At 55.8% G+C, this 23,643-nt stretch overlaps 1 protein-coding gene and 1 long non-coding RNA gene across 9 annotated transcripts in view; one reads left to right on the top strand and one right to left on the bottom strand.

Moving 5' to 3' along the window:
- Positions 1 to 7,551, top strand: part of GLYCTK (glycerate kinase) — a 32,958-nt gene extending 25,407 nt beyond the window's left edge. Inside the window, exons 1-6 of one of the 8 annotated variants that reach the window (XM_072788086.1) lie at positions 1,731 to 1,825; positions 3,050 to 3,126; positions 4,418 to 4,833; positions 5,041 to 5,192; positions 5,816 to 5,991; positions 6,306 to 7,551. In XM_072788086.1, coding sequence (XP_072644187.1) covers positions 4,457 to 4,833; positions 5,041 to 5,192; positions 5,816 to 5,991; positions 6,306 to 7,172 — 1,572 coding nt within the window. In that variant the 5' untranslated portion in view covers positions 1,731 to 1,825; positions 3,050 to 3,126; positions 4,418 to 4,456 and the 3' untranslated portion in view covers positions 7,173 to 7,551. Of the gene's footprint in view, positions 1 to 1,730; positions 1,864 to 2,014; positions 2,142 to 2,260; positions 2,456 to 3,049; positions 3,127 to 4,101; positions 4,238 to 4,417; positions 4,834 to 5,040; positions 5,193 to 5,815; positions 5,992 to 6,305 lie in introns of those variants that run through there. The other 7 variants (XM_072788085.1, XM_072788087.1, XM_072788088.1 and 4 more) reach the window with 7 other exon arrangements.
- On the bottom strand, positions 2,844 to 23,554 carry LOC140611242 (uncharacterized). The gene is made up of 4 exons (XR_012012523.1): positions 23,465 to 23,554; positions 13,386 to 13,476; positions 12,833 to 12,900; positions 2,844 to 7,525 (listed from the first exon to the last, which is right to left on the bottom strand). It is a non-coding gene; the product is annotated as an uncharacterized lncRNA (long non-coding RNA).
- Between the last annotated feature and the right edge of the window lie 89 nt (positions 23,555 to 23,643).

Genomic DNA, 23,643 nt, shown 5'->3' with positions numbered 1-23,643 from the left:
TCAGCAGTTGAGTGTCTGCCTTTGGCTCAGGGTGTGATCCCGGAGTCCTAGGATCAAGTCCCACACTGGGATCTTTGCATGACGCCTGCTTCTCCCTCTGCCTGTGTCTCTGCCTCTCTGTCTCTCATGAATTAAAAAAAAAAAAAAATACTATAGACAGGGGTGACTGTCGGTTAAGCACCTGACTTCCAATTAAATTATGATCTTAGGGTCCTGGGATGAAGTCGGGAGTTGGGTTCCACATTCAGCTGGGAGTCTGCTTCCTGCCACTCCCTCTGCCCATTCTCTCTCTCTCTCAAATAAATAATCTGTTAAATAAAATAGCTAATATTGTTTAAAAAAAATTGTAGACACATTCATGCCTACCATCAAGGCGTGTGTATGCATTTTCATGAGCCTAATTGTTCCCTTAGATTTAAATTCCACCGCTACATGAGGCTTCTACATTTACTCACTACCACCATCTCTTTTTCTTTTGTGAAGTTCTTTCCAACTTGGGTCTGCAGTACTTTGCAGCTGAGTACTTCACTGTTCTCTTGTTAATTCATTTTAAAAAAGGAAAGAAAGTGTGTATGTGTGTGGGGGGGGATAGAAACCCCAGCTTTTATTAGTGCCTGGTGCTATGCGAGGCAGTAGAGATGCAAATACGAGTTAGACCAAGTCACCATGTTCCAAGAACTCATAGTCCAGTGGGCATCTAAAGTTTGATGTTAAATACATCTTGTGAGTAGCTATGGAGTGGGAAGGGGATTTTAAAAAAATGAGTATAATTGGTCTCCTGCTTACAGTCTGACAGTACAGCACTGGCATAGTAAATGGTGTCTGTTCATGAGTCTCTAGCACTAAATGATGAAAGAGGTCCTCAAATATACATTTCTTCCAGCAGTGTGGGACTGTCATTACAAACGCAGAGTAAATCCCCAACTAAAAGTACCACTTCTTACCCATCCCAGTAGCTATAGCATTTGACCCACATAGAAGGTCAGGAAATGTCTGTTGAATGGTGGAGGAATGAATAAATTCACGATGACTAAAGACTGCTTATTTATAAGCAAGGAAAAAAATTTAAATATTTAATATTTAAGTATTAAATATTAAATATTTAAATATAAATATTAAATATTTACAATCTCCCCACCTCTAAAGAGGGCAGATCCTACTAAAGGTGCCTTTGTTTTGATGATGGAGTGGGGAGGTTTGGGAGAGAGTGATAGGGAATAAAAGGTCCTCTATTATAAAGGGGGGTAAAATCCAGGGAAACAGCTAGGAAGGAGATAGGAGTTCATGAGAGCAGAGCGTAATGTAAAGAGATGGGGCAACTGCAAAAGGGAGTGGGCGGGGGCAAATATGTTTTATATTTAGAAAGTCTGCTGTGTGATTTGTGATGTAACTCCCCCCTCTCCCCAAGAAAACATCAGTTATTTAAAAAAAAGTGCACTCTTTGGTCAATACTTGTCTTTTGAAGGTGGGAAGGCATCAAGTCGGGGTCAAGGGTGGACACAGGCTGAGAGCGGAGACAGTAAGGGAGGCCCAGGGCGGTTTGTTATTTATACACAGCTCGTGTGTTCAAGGATCACGGAATAAAACTTTGAGTCCGAGCTGTTACTAGGTTGGCCAAGGGGGAGCGCGGCAAACAAAGAGTTGGATTACAGTGGTGGTGAAGAGCCAGGGTGATTTAATCTGGCTCCAGAGGGGTGGGTTGTGGGCAAGTCGTAATTCTCAACCTGCTTGCTCAGGGCAGTGCCGAGCACCTAACAGGACCAAGGCATCTATTTGCTGACTGCTGGGTTCCTACGGGATAGAGGAGGGTCGGTTACAGCAGTCGGTGAGTCAGACATCGCTGCCCCCATTGCAGAGATGAAGGTAATGAGGCCCGAAGGTAATTCCAAGCCTCCCAGAGGTCAGGGCGGAGCCAAGGGCCCTTCAGGCCCCACTGCAGCGAGCCCCGCAACCCGCTCCACCGCAGCTTGCGCGGGCACCCCCGCCCCGCCCCCGCCCCGCCCCTTCCGGGTCCCGCCCCGCCCACCGGGAGTACTTCCTCTCCGGCAACGGCAGCCGCGGCTCGGAGCTCGGCGGAGCGGGGAGTCCTCGGCTCGAGGGCCCACGGGAGCAGCCCTGGGGCCGGGCAGCGGAGGCGCCAGGTGGCGGCGGGTCCTTAGTTCTCGGGTCACCACCGGACATCACGCGGCAGCCACTTCCCTCGCGAAGGCCTGAGGCTGACGTTACTTCCGGGGCCTGTGCGGGCAGGGGAAGGCCGGAAGTGGCCCCAGTTCCGGCCCCGTGGGCGGGGGGCGGAGTCCAGGAGGGGCCCCTCGGGGTTTCCGCGTTTGGTTCTCTGAGCGCCTGGGAGTTTAGGAGGCTGCCCTGAGCAGGCAGTGCGGCTGCCTAGCAATGATGAGACAGGACGTCCAGTCAAATATGAATTTCAGATAAGCAACACATTTTTTTGGTCTAGGTAGGTGTGTCTCAAAGATTGTATGGAACATATTTATATTAAAGACGTGCCTCGGGGATCCCTGGGTGGCAGCGTTTGGCGCCTGCCTTTGGCCCAGGGCGCGATCTTGGAGACCCGGGATCGAGTCCCACGTCAGGCTCCCGGTGCATGGAGCCTGCTTCTCCCTCTGCCTGTGTCTCTGCCTCTCTCTCTCTCTCTCTATGTCTATCATAAATACAATAAATAAATAAATACATAAATACATAAATCTTAAAAAAAAAAAAGACGTGCCTCGTTAATCTGAAATTCAAGTTTAACTGGACGTTCTGTATTTTAACATTTTAAGTGGCTGCCTCAGCCTTGAACCCCCCCCCCCGCCCCATCCTCACCCCTCCATCCTCCCCTCGACCCTGGTATACCGTGGCGAGGTTAGGATCCTCTAGGCCTGTGTCCATCTGGGAAACAGGTACAAAGTTCACCCAGGCTGTCAAGCTGTTGCTACATTCTAAGCCACTTTTGGTTCCCGGCCCAATGGGCCAGTCCCAAGGGCTTCCTGGCAAAAAAGCTGAGGCCATTTTCCGAGTCCCCATGGCAGTGCCCTCTGTTCCCTTTCAGGGCTGGAAGTCAGGCAGCGCTGATCTTAAGGGGAAAATGAGAACCATGCTGCCTAAGTGGCTGAGGACTACACGTTGGTAGGTTTTTGAGGGAAGGATGAAATGTTTGGGGTTCAAGTTTTCTGTGTAAACAGTGGGCAGCTTCAGAGAGGCCACAGATGTCAAGGGGAGAGCATTAGTCTTAGTCTTCCTACCTCATTTGGCACCTGAGGCCCGGTGAAAGAAAAGGAGCTCTCTCTGTGGCAGAGCTGGATTTCCAGCCTCCTTCCCGTGCTCTGTCCATGCCTACGCTGCAGTCAGCCGGCAGCAATTATGGTGGGCATTGTTAAAGTAGATGCATTTTTTAGAGATGATCTCTTTGGGGCTTTATTGTCCCTGAGCTCTGGACAGTCTCCTGATCTTCACCCCAAGGCTTCTTTAGCTTTTACCTTGCCTAGTTGGGAAGATGACTGTTTGGCCTCAGCTGTGGGAGCCTGGTCTTTCCTGCTCTAGACGATTGGCTCTCACTCCCATGGGTGGTGTGACCCACAACTTGTATGTCAGAGCAAAAGGCGTGTTCTTGGCGGGGCTGGGCCCTGCCAGCCAAGTAGGTTCTGTCTTGCAGCTTGGGCCCCATGATGCATGGTCTCAATGTGGTGTCGAGGGACTTCTCTAAGGTTCCACCATGAGCCAGTCTTTGCTGCCACTTCTCATTGGAACCTGAACATTTTGCTGGACTGGCCTTCAGTGTTGGGATTCCTCAGGCTGTGTGTCTTGAGGAGTAAGGAGGGTCAAGAGGATGTGCTCTGGGCCTGCCTGTCAGTGCTCCTGTGAGCCTGCTGCCTCCCCACATAGACCTAGCCTTCCAGGCTCCACAGCCCAGATCCACAAGCTAATGAAATAGAGCAGGCTGCAGGTCATCAGGCTCGGGGTCAGTTGATGAGACAGCCAGCCGCCTTTTGGCAACAGAAGTGGTAAAGAGGTAGGGAAAGAGTGCCAAAAAGGGGTGTTGCCTCTGGATGAGGACTCATAAATGCAGGGGGTGGGTAAGGGGTGGGGCAGGAGCCCACTGATAGGCACTGCTCCCTCTGTGAATGATTAACTCTCAGCCAAAGTGGGTGGCCTAGGAGGAGGGCTCAGCTAACAGGACCTTTGGACTTGGGGCAGAGTGTCCAGAGGGCCAGAGTATAATCGAGAAGAGGAGGACATGGTAGGTGGCAGGCTTGGGCTCTGAGAACTGGAGTGAGATCAGGCTGCTGAGGGCCTGGCAGATGGCCCATTGCAGCAGCTGCTGTGGGGTCCAGCTCCAAGCCCCCAAGGAGATGGCTGTATGTGGGGGGTGTCTGTCTCTGGTCTTGCAGCAGCCTCACTAATGCTTTCTTCCTCCTAGGTGGCCATGGGTGCCAGGTGGTGGTGAGAGCAGTGGGGCATGGCTATAGTTCTGCAAGCTCTGCCCTGCTTGGCCCGAGCACCCTTGCGCCCACTCCTCCCGGGGCGCCCAATGGTCCGGCTGGCCAGTGGCATGGCCCTGGCAGAGCAGGCGCAGCACCTGTTTGAGAGCACCGTGGGTGCCGTGCTTCCAGGCCCCATGCTGCACCGGGCACTGTCCTTGGATCCCAGTAGTGGGCTGCTGAAGGTGCGGGACCGGAGCTTTCAGCTGCGGCAAAACCTCTACCTGGTGGGCTTTGGCAAGGCTGTGCTGGGCATGGCAGCTGCAGCTGAAGAGCTACTGGGCCAGCATCTCGTGCAGGGTGTGATCAGCGTGCCCAAGGGGATTCGTGCTGCCATGGAGCGTGCTGGCAAGCAGTAAGAAGGCTTGGGGGGCTGTTTCCCACTGTCCCTGGGAGGGGAAGCTAGGCCCAAACTCAGTGCTGGATCAGGCCTCCCTCCCTCAGCAGCATCCCTTTTCTTCTGGGTCTGAACTGGTTTCAGAATGGGTGAAGCTGTACAGCTGAGAAATCAGGTGGGAGGAGAGGAACCCACCTCATCTCTTGCTGTCTGTTCTCTCTTCAGGGAGATGCTGCTGAAGCCACACAGCCGTGTCCAGGTATTTGAGGGTGCAGAGGACAACCTGCCAGACCGTGATGCACTTCGGGCTGCACTGGCCATCCGGCAGCTGGCTGAAGGTCTCACAGCTGACGATCTACTGCTTGTACTCATCTCAGGTGTGGGTGCCAGATTGGCTCAGGACAGTTTAGGGGGGTGGTGGTGGTGGTGGTTCCAAATATCAGGTCGAGAGAGATGGTTGGTTTGAGCTCCCAGGATTACAGAGCAAGGGAGGCAGTAAGGTACCTGTATGGCTGACCGCTGGGTGGCCCTGGGCAGGTTATCTGGCCTCTCTGGAGCTGCGTGGGTCCTCCTCCCATTGACCATGTTGGGTGACCATGAGAGGGCACATAGGGAGCATGTAACTCAGGGTATGGTGAGGGAAAATGCCCCTGCTGTTGCTGCTGTCTGTGTCAGTGTGACCTGGGGCTGGAACCCAGGTCACCAGCTCCCATGGAGCCCTTCCTTGGTCTCGCTGTCTCTTCATGATCTACCCCCATTCCAAGCTCATAAGGAATAGTTCTTCCAGTGCCTGCTGGGATCTGGGCTACTCAAGGCAGGGCACAGCCTCAGGTGCCTGGGGTGTGGTGACCATACACACGTTCACTGCATGTCCACACGAGGGCACCCTAACCCCACCTTTCCAGCATCCCCTTCCCTGGTGTGCCTGCCCGCTTCCCTAAGTGGGGAGGTTCCTTTGCAGTCTTATCCCTCTTGCCCAACTTCTTCACCCTATCTGCAGGTGGGGGCTCAGCCTTGCTGCCTGCCCCTATCCCACCCGTAACACTGGAGGAAAAGCAGACACTCACCAAGCTGCTGGCAGCCCGAGGAGCCAATATCCAGGAGCTGAACACCATCCGGAAGGCCCTGTCCCAGCTCAAGGGTGGGGGGCTGGCTCAGGCCGCCTACCCTGCCCAGGTATATGGGTCTCTTCTACCCCAGGCAGCCCTGGGCTGGTGGAGCCAGGCCTACAAATGCCAGGGAGATGAAAGCCTGGAACAGCTTGCAGATTGGCAGGGGCCTGGAGTGGGAGGGGCCTCAAGGATGAGGGTGGGGTGTCCAAATGGCCATGTGTTCTGCAAACCCCCTTGAGAGGGGTTAGAAAAGGAGGAGAAAATGCACCTGACAGCATGAGGGTGTGTGGATATGTGGCAGGGGATACGTGGCAGCTTGTCCTCCATGGCTATGGGGTGAGAAGCAGGAGGGACTGAGCCTCTGTGACTCCTCCCCAGGTGGTGAGCCTGATTCTGTCAGACGTGGTGGGGGACCCTGTGGAGGTGATCGCCAGCGGCCCCACTGTGGCCAGCGTCCATAATGTGCAAGATTGCCTGCACATCCTCAATCACTACGGCCTTCGTGCTGCCCTACCACGTTCTGTGAAGACGGTGCTGGCTCGGGCTGACTCTGACCCTCACGGGCCACACACCTGTGGTCATGTGCTCAACGTGATCATTGGCTCCAACACTCTGGCACTGGCTGAGGCCCAGAGGCAAGCTGAGGCACTGGGATACCGGGCAGTGGTGCTGAGTGCCGCCATACAGGGCGATGTGAAAAGTGTGGCCCGGTTCTATGGGTTGCTTGCCCAAGTGGCTGGAGCCCAGCTCACCCTGCCTGGGACTAGAGCCTCTGTGGAGGAGGATGAGCAACTTCGTGAGCTGGCAGCTGAGCTCCAGCTCCCAGACCTGCAGCTGAAGGAGGCTCTGGAGACTGTGGCCGGGGCTAGGGGCCCTGTCTGCTTGCTGGCTGGTGGTGAGCCCACAGTACAATTGCAGGGCTCCGGAAAGGGTGGCCGGAACCAGGAACTGGCTCTACGTGTTGGAGCAGAGCTGGGACAACGGCCGCTGGGGTCTGTAGATGTGCTGTTTTTGAGTGGTGGCACCGATGGGCAGGATGGGCCTACAGAGGCAGCTGGGGCCTGGGTTGTGCCTGAGCTTGCCAGCCAGGCTGCCACTGAGGGCCTGGATGTGGCCACCTTCTTGTCCCACAATGACTCACATACCTTCTTCCGCTGCTTTCGTGGTGGAGCACACCTGCTGCACACAGGGCTCACTGGCACCAATGTCATGGACGTTCACTTCCTATTCCTGCGGCTACGGTGATGGCACAGGTCATGTTTTAGGAGGCACAGAGGTGACCTATGGGGCAGCATCCTGGGGCAGAACAGGGTTGGTCTGCAAGACCTCACTAGGCTTTAGGGCCCCTTCTCTCCTTGGCCTGGTTGTTTGGTTGACCCTCACCTTTCATACCCAGGGCTTCTGCTCTGTGTTCATTCCCCCCAACCAGACTGGCAGATGGGAGTTCTCTTCTCTTCCTACTTTCTGTCATGACAGCAGGTACCCTTGAGGGCTAGGATGAGCACCTTGGCTACTTTGCTATTCCTGGTCTTCTCCCTCTACACGGGGCAGCCCCTCTGCTGAGCTCTTGAGTGTTTTTTCTGTGGGGTGAAGAAGGACTGCAAATAAAAAGAACCACACTCTGGGTTCTCTGTGTGTTTTCCCGCAGAGCGAAGACTCACACAGAGCTGTTGGGAAAGGGAGTGGGGTCAGGCTGTAGCCCCCGCACTAGGACTCTATAGGAGTTCCCCACACCTCTCTCTGCAGGACACGCTCAATACTTGTTTTACAGGAATAGGAGCCTAGGAAGGTTGATCCTGGCTTCTGGCACACTCAGTGTGGGCAAGCAGAGACCCCTGGAAGGACAGGCCAAAGGACTACAGTCTGTGGGGTCTGAAGGGGACAGGCCACCCATCCAACCATGACTCCCCTGTGGCATCCGTGCTGCAGTCTCCGGGTTCTGTATACCTTGCTAGGTGCAAGCTTACTAGCCACTGAGGCTGTCCTCAACTTCTGTATTTGGATAGCCCTTAGGGGATAGATCACACCCTTTGTTTATCCAGGGGCTATTCCCAACCACACAGGATTCTGGACCTTGTTTTCTTGTGTCAGGCCCATTTCCTCAGGCTAAACATCCCAGTTTCTTTATAGCTGCTTCTTTGGGACACAGGGCAGCTCCTGGTGCCAGCCCTGCAGTGGGGGTCTCCAGTGCTGAGATGAGGGGTCAGAATATTGATGGGGTCCAGCAGCCATCTGCCCATCCCCCTGCTACAGTTGGCTAGGAAAGAGGCTTGGGAAAAGAGCAACAGAGGAAAGCTTCCCTTGGCTAGGCTAGGAGCCTGTCCTGGGAGAGGGCAGGGCTGCTGTCCTGTGTCTGGGCCCACTTGCTCAGCATCCAAGCCCTCCGTTGGCCGCCCCCGCCGTACGCCACGGCTCCAATCCCTATATGAGTGAGCAGTAAAATCACATAGGAATAAAAAGCCATAGAGAACAGCGAGGCCTGGGGCTGCTCCTGCTGGCCCCCTCTTCGCTGAGGGTGTGAGGGGCTCTGGCCCAGGGCTGGCACACCCTCCCTCTGGGAAGACACTCCCTCACCTACTTGGGCCCCAGACAGCCCAGCCCGCAGATGGTTCATGACCTGGGGACAGGGTGAGGCAAGTAATGTGAGCCAGGCTCTGGAGGTCAGGGAGGTTTAGGAAAGAGGGGAGTTTGCATCCCTCTGTGATGGAGGGTACCTCTTCCTTTGCTTCTGTGCTGGCATGGAGTTTCCACTGACTGTGGGGTCATAGTCTGGGGGATATTGCCCCTACATGGCAGTATCTGTGCCCTCTTGCTCCTCTGACAGCCTTTAGACATGCCCTGTTCCTGTTTTAATCCTTGCCCTTGGGAGCATGGATATTAGCATTGGGTGTCAAGTTCCAGGCAAGAGCAGGATAAGAGGGCAGGACCTGTAGCAGAGTGCTTGTCTGCCCTGTCCACAGTGTGTGTGTGTGTGTGTGTGTGTTGGTATGTGAACACACAGATGTGGGTGGCCAGGGGTAGAGGGTGTGCTGTTGCTCGTGGACTACGCTGCTTACATACCTGTTGAGGGCTTTGGGTGTCAGTGGGGTCTCATTGGAGGGTTCCCCTGTACCCTTTTGGCCCTTGTGCTGTGCCTCTGTGGGGGCTAGGAGGCCAGGGACTGGATTGCACCTAACCCATTAGATTTGCTCATTTGGTATCTCCAAGATAAGAATATTTGGTGTCAATCTAAATGAAAATATGATATAAACACTGCATGGTGTTCAATAGGACTTATTATTTGCTCCATAAATTTCAATTATGGGTCATAATAATCGCTCCATCCTGTGGCTCTTGGTTTCTGTCTCTCTTGGCTCAGATTACCGTCACCCTCGTGCCCACCTAATTTCCATTCCCTGAAGCTCTCCCTGGCCCACCTGGAGGCTTTTGCCACGAAGGGTGCCCAGCAACCCCCCACCCCCTCAATTGCTGCCACCTTTTGCAGGCCCTTCCATTTTCTGTACTTGGTGTGAACTAAAAAGAGCTGGCCAGGGGGCCTGGACAGCACATAGGTATCAGCTAATCCAAGTCTCTTTGTTTTATAGCTGGAGAAACAGAGAGAGAAGGTGGCTTGTCTGGGGCACTTCAGCAACTCTGCCACCAAACCAGGAGAGCCTGGTCGGGACCTGTTTGCCCACCCTCTGTGGCTCAGAGGCCCTGGGGCCCAGAGAGGGCTCAGCCAGAGTCAGGGATCCACTCTTGCCTCCCTGCTTGTCCCTCAAGTGCTTGGAGATGGTGACGTGACCACGCTTGGCCTCTGTGGGAGCCATAAAACAGATTTGTCAGTCCCTTTTTGGTTTAGATTTCACAGTTGCATTGTGTGTATGATTAGGTAGAAAACCACATGTGGTTGGGTGATGGATGGGCTTCTATACAGATTTTCTATGCAGATCCGTTTATGTGTGCATGGGAATGTGTGTAGGTATGTGTGTGTCCCACCCAACCCACAGCTACTTCCTGAGCAGGCATCTGAGCCATGCTTGCTCTGCCCCCCGGGTGAGGACATACAGTTTGGTGTGGTCAGCCATTCGAGATACAGTGAAGCAAGGAGGCCATAAGGCTGGCAGAGGCCAATTGGTGAAGGGCTTTGTGTGCCTGGCTGAGGGGGGTCAGACTTCACATGGGCAGCAGTGGCAAGCCTCCTGGGATTTTGGCAAGGGGTGGTGTGGGGAGGCTATTTCAGGACTAGGATGCTGAGGCCCGCTTTGCAGAGATGGGGGATGCCAGGAGGGAGTGCCAGGAGGTGGAGGAGGTGAGAGTGCCGCAGGTGAGAGAGAGGTGTATCACCAGGCTGGGGAACCCCTCCCAGCTCCCCTCTCCCCTCAGGCAGCCCTCCAGATGTCCACTTTGGAACCAAGGCTAGAAGCCGTGGTTCAGACACCCCTCTCAATGCCTTCAGGATCTTGAGGATCTGGGGACGGGTGGAGCAGCTGGGCAACTGGTGGATGCTTTGATGAGCATAGGTACACCTGCCCTTATGTAGGCTCTCACGGGATGGCCCGTTAAAAGCCTTAGAAGGAGCCCTGCAGTGGGAGTTGGGTCCTAGATCCTGGCCTTGCCACCTTCCTTTCAGAACAGCTCCTGTTCTTGCTTTTCTCTTCTGTCTAATGGGGACAACATCCTGTCCTGCTTGCCTCTCTGGGGAGGTGTCAGCAGTAGATGGATCTGGGCAGGAAAGTTTTGTGGAAGTGGGGGTGCTCAGGGAGGGAGGCAGGGAAGACAGAGGTGCTGGCCTTTTCCAAGGAGAGACTTGGCGAGCTCTCTACTCAGGGAAGCCCCCTTCTTCCAGGCAGGGCCTGGGTTAGAGCCAGTAAGGCCTTGATGCCCACTGACTGAGGCCCTCTGACCAGCACTCGCGAAGGGTGGTCTTTGAATTTTAAATGGCTGCTAGTGTGTGCAGTGCCCTGAGAAGTTACAGAACCAATGTGGGGAGGGGGTGTCAGCTAGAGCTAGAGTAAGCTAACCCAGCCTGAGAGGGAGCCCCCTTCGTGTCTCAGAGAAAAATGCACAGGGTGGCCTGATCCCTCTGGATCTGGATCATGGGTGAGGGACATGATGAGGCCCAGAGTGGGGTGGGGGAGAACTGGCTTGACTGTGGGCTAGGAATCCCTAGCAGAGTGAGAGAATTTGGGGGTGTGCTAGGGGAGGATGGGGTTGTGTAGGGGTGGGCGTGGGATATTGACACACCACTCAGGGTGTAGCCAATGGCCTAGGCAGGCTGCTGCATGAGAGTGGGGTGTGCTGTGCTGAGCTGAGTCCAGGCCAGGAGGGGTGGCCTTTTCCCCTGAGACAGGGATGTCTGGTGGTCAGCTGCTCCCGGGTAATCACTAGGGCCAGTCCTGAGGCTTTCCTCTCACACTTCCCCTGGCTGGGCTGCCCTTGGGCTCATAGGGACTGGATGGGTTGGGCTGTGGCAAACCACCTGGGCCTTTGAGACCTGATGCCCATAGCTCTGATTCCATCTCTCTGTACATGTTGGTCCATCTGGGGTTATTGCCTGCTCAGTTGAGGAGGCTGTATTAGGGAAGAGGGTGAGGAGAGTTGGGCCCCAGAAACAAGTGCCCCAACTGACCCGTCCTAGGGGACAAATGCCCCTGGCAGCTCTGCCTTATGGGTCACTACCCACCATGATCTTGTACATGGAGGGCTTCCTGGGAGTTCAAGGAGCTATATAGGATCTGGCCCTGCCCTGGCCAGATAGCCAGAAGCTGTGCCCCCAAGATGCATCCCACTGGGGAGCTCCCTCCTGGTCTCTGCATACTCCCAACCTTTCCTGTCCCTCCTCTGGCAGTCAGCAGAGCCACCCTGCTTGCCTCTCTAGAGAAATGTGAGCAGCGCATGGTCCCCAAGCAGCCCAGCCTCTCCATCCCCGCCTCCAGCTGAGAAGGGGGCGGGGTCCCAGCACTGGCTTTGCCCATTCCATCTACTCCCATCCAGCCTGCCCAGCTTCAGGGTCTCTGGGTCTCCTGGGAGCCTTGGGTCATCTCTAATAACTGCACTTGTAGTCTCATGCAGGAGCTAGGGCTCTGTCTCCACCTGTTCTTTCCAACCCCCTCTGCCCCCCTCCCCACTTTCTTCCCTGTCCAGCTCAGGAGGCTGACCACAAGAGCATCTGGGCTCTGGCCTGAATCCCTACTGTCCACTACTGTGGGTAAAGCTGTCCTGGGGATCCTATTTTGTGGGAGCTGGTCAAGGATCCCTAGTGGAGGGAGACGGCCCCTCCCCACATGTGGCTCTGTGGATCTGCTGGTCAGGAGCTTGGGGTGAAAACAGCCAGCCTGTGGCAGGGAGCAGATCTCTCCTCTGCCCACTGCCCCCCCCGCCCCCCCCCCACCGCCACCTGGGTAGTGGAAGCAGCCCAGCACATCCCTGACCAGCAACCAAAACCCCGGCAGGGACAGGCACCTTAGGGGTCACAGCCTTGTGGACAGCGCCACTGCTGCCACCCAGCAACCTTGCAGCCACAGCCCTGCCAGAGGCAGGGTTCAGAGCCCTGGACTCCAGGACCAGGCACACACACCTGAAGGTGTGGCTATTCCGGGCAGCCCAGCCCCCGCCCACCCAGTCAGGCCCCCCTGAGGGTCCCCCTCAGCCCAAGGCCACCCTTAGAAGCCAACCCCAGGGTAGGGACGCCAGGGTAGGGACGGAGCCTGCCGGCTCCCAAGCAGCTCTACTCCCTGGCGCCCCGGCAGCCAAGTGGCCGCCCCTCTGCCCTGGGCTCCTGCTGACCGCCGGGGCATCGGGCTCTCTGACTGCTGTGCCCGCTGCCCCGGGCCGGGAGGCGCCGCGCCGGACTGTCCACCGTCCCCACCTGCCCGCCCCCCAGGGCTCCGGCTGCCGCGCCGGCGTCCCGGCTCCCCGCTCACCTCGGTGGCGCTGTCTCCGCACCAGAGGCACTGCAGTGTGGGAACTGTCCCGAGGAGCCAGTTCTCCGCTGAAACAAAGAGGTGGGGGAGAGAGAGGGGGGCAGCGGGAGAGGGAGAGGGTGAGTGAGCGGGAAGGAGCGGAGGCTGGAGGGGAAGAGGGAAGGGAGAGGGCGAGGGAGGAGATGGGAGGGAGGGGATCGCGGGGAGATCACGCCTGACTCCCCGGACTGAGGGCCGGGGCGCCGAGGGGAGAGGAAGTGGGGAGGGGACAGAGGGGAGGATTGTTCGAGGGACGGCACCGCACGGCGCGGGGCGTGGGCCGGAGAGGGAGCGGGGTGACAGGCAGGGCTGCCGGCGGCCGCGGGCAGGGGGCCCCACCCGTCCTCTGCCCTCTGCCTGCTGGGGCACCTGGGTGGCCAAAGGCCACCGAGGGGAAGGGGAGGGAGAGGCGGGCGCCGGGTGAGGGCTAACAGGCTGGGAGGAGGGGGAGTTGCCGGGACAAAGGCGGGAGCAGAACAAAGGTGTCCGAATGGAGGAGTCGGCCCCTGCTGACCTCTGGGTGCCGCAGTCCCCAGCGTCCTGGACAGAGTCTCCCGAAGGGAGGGCAGGTCCACTCTGAGGCGGTCCAGGCTCCGAAGTGGCAGCTTGAGGTCAAGGGGAGAGGGGGTGGGTTGTGAGAGTGGGCAGGGCCCCTTCCTCCGAGAGAGGTCGAGCATGCTGGCCGCAGGGGCTGACCACACATCAGGATGCCAGTGTCACTGTCTCTTTGGGGGAGGGGATGGTTGACAGGGTCTGAAGCTTGGCCTGAAAGCTGGGTGGGGCAGGTCCCCTTTTAGGCAAAAGCATTTGGGGTCCCAGGGGAGGAGGGGAGGGATAGGGATGAGGGAGTGGGGAGCTGGGGACAGGGCGGACATGAGGTGGGAAAGGGGCTGCAGAGGGTGAGTGTCCAGAGCCCAGAACATCAGCCCTCAACAGCCCGTGGGCAGCAGATGCCTCCCTCTCCACACCCCGCAGTTCTGGGGCTGCCACTTCCCTCCTGCGTCTAAGTGCCTAAGCGATGCTGGGACAGGCAAGGGCACCAGGAAAGTCAGTTTGGGCTGCTCAGGGACAAGTCTGCGTTAGTGCTGTTAGTGCTGCAGGGGGCAACTGAGGCAGGGTGGCCTTGACCACAGTCCTACCATCCCTCTCTGGCCCTGGGCATAGTGTCTCCTCTCAGGCCCAGGGGGTACAGAATGTCCTCCTAAGCCTTCTGACCAAAGGACTTTTCCCTTGTCCCACTGGAGACTGCTCATAGAAATTCCAGCACACCTACATTCCCTGGAGGACAGAAGGGAAGGGAGCCAAGGGCTGGCCTGAATGGGGAGAGGGGAAGACACTCCGCCCTCAGTCCCACCCTCCACAGAAAGGGTAAGAGCTAGATGCCCCTTAGACTCTGCGTTGCCCCACTCCCTACCACCTCCTCCGGGAAGCTCTCCGGGCCCCAATGAGCAGGGCCACATCAACCCAGCTGCCACTGATCTAACTACATCTTCCAGCAGCCTGGAACCCCAAGAAAGGAAAGAATCTACTTCCCTCCTTTCTTTCCTCCCTCCCTCCCTTCTATCCTTTCTTCCCTTCTTCCACTTTTTATTTAGAAATAATTTCAAACTTACAGAAAAGTCAAAATAAGAATAATCTAAGATACTTATATACCCTTTAGTCTTATTCAATTATTACTATTTTGCTTCACTTGCTCTATGTATTTGCTGTGTGTGTGTGTGTGAGAGAGAGAGAGAGAGAGAGAGAAAATCATATATAATTTTTTTCCTGAGCTATTTGAGAGTAAGTTGCAGGCATGTGGCTGTATGCTTCTGTTTCCGTCTCCTGGAGCTAGCTAGCCTAAGGGAGCCCAGACCACGTTGTGTGGGATGAATGAAGGTCTGGAACAGGCAAGGAATGAGTGGACATCATCTACTAGGAGCTCGAGGCCTGGGAACTGGAGGCCCTTGGCTCAGGCCACCTGAGAGTTGGGCTGCAGGGCTGGATGCCACTCATCTTCTGCTCCGCCAGCCTGAGAGTCAGGGAGCCTTTGCCCACTGGAGTAAGTCTGTGGTGTTTGCTGGGAGTAGAGCTGCAGCCTATGGAGCTGGCAGCAGGCAGGCAGGGTGGAGCTGAAAGAGCAGAGATGCCCACACTGTGGCAGCTGGGCACACTCAGGAAATGGGGTACTGCCTGCCTGGCCCCGAGTGGGCTTGGGAAACTCAGCTGCTGGAGGCCCCAGCCCCAGCGCCAAGGCCTTGAATTCTTGCCTTTGGACCGTCACCACAACCCATGAGAGGGCAGGGATGGGGCCCCACTTGATAGCTGGTCCATGCTGACGGGCTGAAAGAGGGCAGGATGGGGGCTCTGGTCATACTGGGGCTTATGTGATGGTCCCTGACACAGGGCTGGCATTCCTTCTGTCCCCCCAGTGCTCTCAAATGGTTGGAGTCCCATCTGGAGGCTGTCCTTCAGATGACTTCTCTCTTATTCCTCCTAACCCTCATCCGAAGGTTATGGTTAAGTATGGCATTGAAAAGTCACACGGTAAGGGGTGCCTGGCTGGCTCAGTTGGTGGAACATGCGACTCTTGATCTTGGGGTCATGAGTTCTAGTCCATAGAGCTTACTTAAAAAAACAAACAAACAAACAAACAAAAAAACAACTAAAACGTCCTGTATCAAATGAGTCATAATAGTAAACTTAAATGTTTGGGGAACAAAATCGCATGGTGAAAGATGATCTGAGTTCTGAAGCTCTGCTTTCTTTTCCTTGTAGTTGAATTCCTCTTCCTCCAGGAAGCCCTCTAGACTTCCTCAGATCTTCCTACCTCACATGGCTTCTGGGAAATGCCAGCTCTGTTTATTCCTTTGCTGGTTCACATTGTGCTATGTTAGGGCTTACAGCTTTGCTCTGCCATCAGCCTTTCTCCCTCCTGCTGCCCTAGGCCAGTCATATGACTGATGTCCCATAGATTGATGCCAGTGGCTTGGTTAGTCCTGCTAGGACATTCTCTCTGATGCCCCTGTGCCCCCCAAGAGTCCACAGGCTCTGGGGGTGCTGAAGTGGTGGTGGGGATTAGGCAGGGGGACCCACCCAAGAGAAGAAAGGGTCTTGTTCAATACCACTGGTCTGCCAGGGCAAAGGCAGGCCTCCAGCTTGCGTCTCTGACCACCATTCAGCACCTTGTGAGCCTGTCCAGGGTGGAGGCTGAGAGTTCTCTCCAAACCCCATTTCAGTGATGGATCTGAGGGAGGAACGCATCCCTGCATCTGTTACCCCAAGCTCCCCCATGTGAGAGCCCAGGGTACACAGGCCTCCTCTTCCCCTGCCCATCCCCCAAAGTGATTTCTGCCAATTAGCACATACAGTATTTACTTAATTAGGGTAATGACATAATTAGTGTAAGTTGGGCTCCATCGCATGGCTTCAACATGCAATTATGAGCCGTCAGCGGGAGGCGACATTGTGGAAACGCTCATTCCATTTTGGTTCCAGCATGGAGGCCGGAGCAGCTGCCTATGCTTGGGAGGGAGGCAGGCAGCAGCCGCCCTGTGGGTAGGCTTCCCTTCTTCCACTTTTTATTTAGAAATAATTTCAAACTTACAGAAAAGTTGTCAAAGTAAGAATAATCTAAGATACTTATATACCCTTTAGTTATATTCAATTATTACTATTTTGCTTCACTTGCTCTGTGTATTTGCTGGTAACTGCAGGCAGCCATGGACAGCATAGGACAGGGGAGTCAGCAGGGGCAGAAAGGCAGTTTCCAGGGCAGAGGGAGTCCCTGACACCCCCCACCCCCATCCCTTATGGATGCTGCTACCCCCACAACCCCAGGGCACAGCAGGGCCCTTGGCTTGGCTGGGGTGACTGAGATTGGAGCCCTGAGGACTACAGGCCCCTTTGCCCCAAGTTGTCTGCCTGAGATGCCACTGTTAGTGGGATCTGTCCTATCTACAGGGCTTTGTGGCTCATGAGAGCCACCTTCTCTTACCCACTGGCCTGGTGGTGGTTCACAGCGGCCCTGTAAGGCCACAGACTGGAAGGACTATTGTTATTCTCATTGGACTAGTAGGGAAACAGGCTCAGAGCAAACATATATCATGGCAGTGCTGACCCTAAGAGGCAGCCCAATGTGGCTGGAGACTTCTCGAGCCCAGGCAGGTCACCCTCAGTCTCAGGGAGGTCTCCTGCCAGGTAGGCTCCTTTCCTGGGAGGGGCAGGGGATCACTGAGGCAGGCAGTCTCTAGACCCCGGCCTCCCCTCCCTTCCACAAGATTGGGAGGCAGGGCCCTGACCCTCCCAAGACCATCTGTAGCTTTCCTGGATGGTGGGAACCGGGAAGTGAGAGAAGATGGGAAGCAGGGCCACTGTTGTGCCAATGGGGAAAATGAGGCTCTGGGACCTCCAAGAGCTGCTGTGAGAACCGAAATCAGGCCTCTGCAAACCTCCTCCCTGCCTGGCTGAGTCACCTGGGCTATCCTCTTCCTCAGGCCTGTTTCCCTGTATGAAAGAAGAGAGTCTATGATCCACAGTCAGACATCCTGGGACTGTCCAGAGCCGCTGGAGGGGTGGCACCTACCCTGACATCTATTTAACCTCCCTCTAAATTATATCATCACAGCTGCCCCACCCCTTTATGTCCCACCTGTGCCCTGCCAGGCAGTCAGGGCCCCTGGGGTGACAGTTCCAACTGGCAGTTCTGTTTCAGGCTGGGCCCCCTGCCCTCTGGAACTGGGGAATCCCTGTCTCCTATCTGGGAGGCCTGGGCCCTGGGGCCATCTTAGACTCTCCCACTCAATGGTGCCCCATCCTATAGACGATCCCTTCGGATGTGTAGATTCTGTTGTTATCTGAGCTTCTCCACAGCTACGTGGTCAGGGTGAGGCCGGCGTGCTTACTAATTGCTGACCGTGGCCTAAGCACCTTGGGCCTGGTTACTGGGGCAGGGATGGGAAGTGATGGGCAGGCAGAGGTGAGGGTAAATATCTCCAGGGGCTCCTGACCTCAGAGTACAGGCGGATCTAGGTGTAAGGAGTGCCATCCAAAGGGGAAGCAAAGATAAGTGCCAGAAAGATCCAAGATTAGGGGCCACACCGAGTAGAGAGGTCTGAACTTCTCCCTCACTGGTGGAAAAGCAGCACCTGCTGCGCCTGGGGGAGGCAAGGCTCTCAGTCCCTGAGGACGAGGACGGACTTCAGGTGGTACCAGTGTGAGCAGAGGCTGGGAGGCCAGAGGAGGATGTGGGAATGCCATCCCCAGGCATGAGGTATTTGGGTGGGCTCTGGGGACCTTGAGGAAGGGGCTGGGGGCCCTGGCTGTTTGTGGGAGGCTCAAGGCACTCCCTCAACATCCATTCAACAAAAAGTCCCTTTCATGTGTTAGGTATATGGTGTTCTAGGTTGGGCATCCAGTAGGGACCAAGACAGATGCAATCCCTGCCCTCATGGAGACTATCCTCTAGTTGCAAGAGACAGGAAAACAAGAACAGTATCATGCAGGTGTGATGCAGAAGAGCCTAATAGTGAGGTGCCAAGACTGGGGGACATGTCAGGCTTTGGGTTCATAGGAGGCTGCAGTGATATTTATGCCAAGATCTGAGGGATCCAGAAACTGGGAGAAGAGCATTCCAGGCAGAAGGAGCAACACGCGCAAGGCCCTGAGGCACTGAAGGACAGCTCATGTGACTGGGGCAAGGAAAAGAGGAGAAAGGAGATGAAATGGAGGATGAGACCAGGGAGACAGGCAGGCACCTACTGGTGAGGTTGAGGCCCATGGACTTTATTCTGTATGTGACAGGAAGTCATTAAAGGGTTTTAGACTGGGGAGTGATTTTTAAAATTGACTGTGGTGGTGGTATGGAGGGGAAAGACCAGGGCAGAGCTGTCCAGATGAGAGAGGATGGCGGCTAAGACTAGGGTGCTTGCTGGGAACACTGGGCAACAGCATCTGGGATGTGGTTTGGAGCAGGACCAACAGGACTCCTGAGTGTTGGGTATGGGGTGTAAGGGAGGGTTGTCAGGGCAGCTTCCCAGTTCCTGGCTTGGGCACATGAGCCAATGGTGTGGCCATTTTCAGAAGAGGGGAATACTAAGAAGACCTGGCTGGTGGCCAGGAGCTCCAGGGCTGGGGACACCAAGGAAATGGTTGTCAGGTTTAAGTTTGGAGTTCCAGAGACAGTGCTGCTGCAGAGAGAGGGGGAGCTCATTCATTTTTAGCAGAGACACAAGACCTAAGGTCCCCCTTCAGCTCCAGGAGCCCAGAGGTTCAAATGAACCAATCATCTGGAGGCCCCTAGAAGGGTCAAAGCAGAGGCCAGTTGGGAAGGACCCTACTCTCAATGCCTCCCCCATATCTGCGCGGTGAGTCAAGACCACCTCACCCCACCCCGAAGCTGGACAAATAAGCTGATTCCACAAACTTGGCTTTCCTGAGCCAAGGCCCAAATGGGCTAAAGGTGTTGCCATGGAAACCCTGGAGGCCAGCTGTCCAGGTAATCCTCTGCCCACCCTAACCAGGCCTGGTGCGGGAGAGGCTATAGCCTACTTTCACAGGACCCCACCATGGCTTAAAATGCTCCTTTGAGTGTCTGGGACTACTCCCTACCACCATGAGTGGGCTGTGTGTCCTCAGGTAAGCCCCTGACCTCTCTGGGCATCAGCCTCCCCATTGGAGGCATTTGGAGGAGTAATTCCCTTCAGCCCCTGCTGAGGCAGGGAAGACAGTCCGATGGGGCAGTGGGGAGGGATGCTGTCCCCACAGCTGTGGCCTGCAGCCTGGCCTCACTCCCACGCCCAGCGTCTCAGTTCCGCCGTGGGGCCCGCTCCTGGCAGACGGGCATCACTCCCGGGTATCCCTTCTGCAGGGCGAGGAAGTGGCCGCCGCCGCCAAAGCCATCCTCCGGGTCCCTCGCTCCTCCATGCCAAGCACATTAGGAGATAATTAAGTAAAAATAGGCCTTCCGACCAGTGTAGCTCATTAAGGCCTAATTAAGTTAATTAGTTCCAGGTGTGGATGGCGAGGCTCAAGTGAGGCGGCGGCTGTTTGCTGTAATTGCATTTTCGAAGCGGCAGTGGTGGCAGTGATGGTGGCAGCAAAGGCGATGGCTTCCTCTGAGGCCTGGAAGCCCGCCAGGGAGTTGGGAGGCTGTCACTGAGCAGGGTGGTGTGAAGCCAAGCAGACCTGGACCACCCACAGAGAGCAGTCTACCGAGGTTCAAGGTCAGCCAGGCCAGGGAAACCTGCACACTATCAAACTTGCCAACTCTCCTCCCGCAGGGGTGCTTGGGGCTGGAGGAGTGCGGGTGGGGGATGCGCAAAGTCACCAACAGGCATCCTCCCCTCTGGTCGAGGGGTGTGCTGTGGCTTGTCCTTTGGATTCCCTCATGCCCCACGGTGGTCCCCAGGAAGATCGTCAAATGGCTTCGCTGAAGGGGAATGTGTGAGTCAGAGGAATCCACCTAAATCACCCTCTCCGTTTGGCTTGAACCCCTAACTCCTGTTCCTTTGTCCTGCAGGTGTGTGGCTCTTAGACATGCCCTCTTTTTTATGGTTCAGGGCAGGAGTGGGGCCACACAAGTCTGGGGCCCCTGCAGAGGATCTGCAAGGCTTCCTTGGCCTTCTGACCAGATGTCTCCCCAAACCCACATCCTGCCACAGCTTCAGGACGGTCCTCCCAGCTGTGGTCACATCCCGTTCACTCATCCATTGGCTGTGGCTCCCTAGGCCTCTCCTCTGTGCTGGCCAACTGGGACACAAAGCTGGCTGAGGCAGGTTGGACTGTGTCCCATGGCACTTTTGGTCTGTCTGAGAAGGCAGATCTCCTGATGGCCCTGGCCACACAGTATTGTCATGGCTGGTGGAGCACAGGGGTGCTCATCCCAGACCTGGGAGGAAAGCTGTCTGAGCAGCAAAGAATATGATCCAGGTGAGGAGGGGGTCAGGCACCTGTGTGTGCCAGAAATGAAAAGGGGCTCCTTCTGCTCAGAGGGAGTGCAGAGAATGAGGGGCCAGATCTGGGAGGGTCCAGGGGGGCTGGGGAAGGGTCTAAGCAGGGCTGCTGGGTAGGAAAGAAACTGGTAACTGCTGGCTGGTGGCCGGGGGAGGCCAGAGAAGAGTAACTGGATTTGGGGGATGTGTAGGGGTAAAGGGTGGGACTTGGGGCACTGGTTGGCTGTCAGGGGAAAGTAGAGCCTGATGCCCCCAGGGGAGGGGCTTTGGAAGTGGAGTTGGGTTCTGAGACCCCACAGAGCTGGGACTAGGGTGAGACGAGTTAAATGCCTAGGATGCATAATTGGGGGCATTCACTCCCAGCCTTGTGTCCCCATCTGTGCCCTGTCCCTGGTCCTCTGAAATTTCTTACTAACAAAATGGAAGCCACCCCTAGTGATGGGGCAAAGGGGATAATTCTGAACAGAGAGTCCCCCTCTGTCCTTTAATCCCTACTTAGGAAGTGCTGCCTTCTCCGGCTGGGTGGGGCTGGGAATGACACCTTAGGGTCTGACATGCTCTGGACATTATTCCATTTCCATTCTGATGCCCAGTGACAGGTACTCCACCCGGCTTCTTCCTGCATGCCTCTCCTGGCTGACAGCTCCCTGCCACCTAGGCACCCTTGGCTCTAGCCATTATAAAAAATGTTTTACCATGGCACATGAGTGGCTTAGTCAGTCAAGCATCCAACTCTGGATCTCAGCTCAGGTCTTGATCTCAGGGTTGTGAGTTTGAGCCCCACAATGGGCTCCACACAGGGCATGGAGCCTACTTAAAAAAAAAAAAAAATGTTTTACCTCGAGCTCAAAAACCCTGAGCCTTGCAGTGTCTTCTATCTAGCAGCGCCCTCAGCTCTGCCTCTGACTCTTTCTTATCCCTCTGGTGGGTCTACTGATCCCCTTCCCCAAGGCAGCTTAACCTCTCTGAGCCTTAGTATACCCACCTGTAAAAAGGGAAGCAATCCTAGTCACCACCTTCTAGGGCTGGTGTGAGGATTGATGACATGATGTGAGTAATCCCCAGGACATGTGCTAATTCCTCAATAATGGACACTCGCTCTGAAAAACCATGAGTGACTATACAGATGGACACTGTCTTCCTCCTTGCACGGGCTGCCCAGAGATGTCACCTCTGGCTAGGCCCCTGAACTCACCTATTGGCCTCAGGTAGCAAGCTCTGCTGTGTCCCTCTCACATCCAGCCCAGTCACAGAGCTAGTCCCAGAGGAAGATGTTCACGGGGAAGAGGAAGTAATATTTTCCCAAGATGGCCAAGTGGTGCTGAGATATGCGCCTGCCCTACTGGTTTGAATTGGTTCTCTGATCATCATTCACTCCAGCTGCAGGAGCAGCCTTGACCGACCCCCTCCTCTCCCATCCCCTTCTCCTGAGGTCTCTCATTCAGGGGAACCAGTGGTGGCTGAGAAGGAGGGATGCAGGCCTTCCTTGACTAAGGTATCTGCCAACAGGTGTCTCTGGGGCACATCGCTAGGCCTTGTCATATGTGTGGTGCTGTCCTGGTGGAGGGGGTCTTTCCTGGGACGGAGATACCAGCAGAGCCCTGGATCCCGTGGAGGGTGGCGGCAGTTCCTACAGAAGCTTGCTCCACATAGGCACAGTTGTGCGGATCATCTTCAGGGCACCCAGCCTCGTCCCATGAGACTGCAGTGTGCTGAGCCTGGGGAGGAATCCCTGACCCCCTCAGGAATCAGAAAAGCCAGCCCAGGAAGGAAGGACAAGTGATGCTAAAGCCATCCTGTGACCCTCCTTCTGTGCTGTCCTGTTCCAGGAATGGTGTTCACAGCTGGCCCCTGCCCCAGGGCTCTCTGCTTCAGCTCAGGGGGCAGTTCCCTGTTGAAAATCACTTTTGTCTTAAGGGGACTCCTTGAGATTTAAGACTGCAGTGATCATGCTTACCGACTCCTGGTGACCCAGGACCTCTGGATTCCTGTCTGAGGAGGAACCAAGGCTGTGAGGGCCCAGAGCAGTAAGGAAGGGTGGATGCAGGGGGTGCCAGGGGTGAGGCTGGGGGCGCAGAAGGTTGTGGGGCATTTGTGGGGCCATCGAGGAGCTGCAGAGTAGGTCTTGTTCGTTCTTACCCAGGTTATAGGAGGGAGGGTCCCCTGTTACTGTAGACCCCTCCTTGTTTTTATAGACTGGGGCTCCAAGAGGAGAAGGGGCTTCCCCAAAGTCATGTAGCAGGTGGGACCTGGGCCAGCAGAGCCTATTTGCATCCCGCCAAATCCTGGTGGCCAGGCTCCTCCCTATGGGGTGTGTCAGAGGAGGGACTACCTAACCTCCTGAGGCTCTGCTTTGCTTGATTTGGGGGCCTGCTTGAGGTCCTGGGTCCCCCAGGAGGTTTCCTTTACTGTGGCCTGATCCAGGCCAAGGCCCAGCTCTGCTCTGTGCCTCAGTTTCCCCAGTCGTACAAGGGAGTTAACAAACCCTCTCAGGTTTGGCCTATACTCTTGCTTGCCCTCACAATACACTAGCGGGGGCAGGTGGTCTGTAGCTCCAAGCACAGCTGGGAAAATGAGGTGCAGAGAGGGGACAGGGGCACCTGGGGCTCAGGTCACCCCCAGGCCTGTAGACCCAGCTCTGAGGGTATGGTCAGCAACATACCACAGGGCTGGTGGCCAGAAAAGCCCAGGCTTTCAGGTCTCCAGTGTTCTTTAACCTGCCCTCCAGCCCCCTCTGCCTTGGGTTCACAACTCCACCCCTGCTGAGTGCATCCCCCTCCACCCCCTGCTAATTATGGCTGGTCACAAAAGCTGGACCGTGACCAGACAAAGGGACAGGGA

Source organism: Canis lupus, chromosome 19 (genome assembly GCF_048164855.1).
Source record: "Canis lupus baileyi chromosome 19, mCanLup2.hap1, whole genome shotgun sequence".
Lineage (NCBI taxonomy): Eukaryota > Metazoa > Chordata > Mammalia > Carnivora > Canidae > Canis > Canis lupus.
Note: the sequence above shows the minus strand (reverse complement) of the source record. Positions and strands in the feature narration are given on the sequence as shown.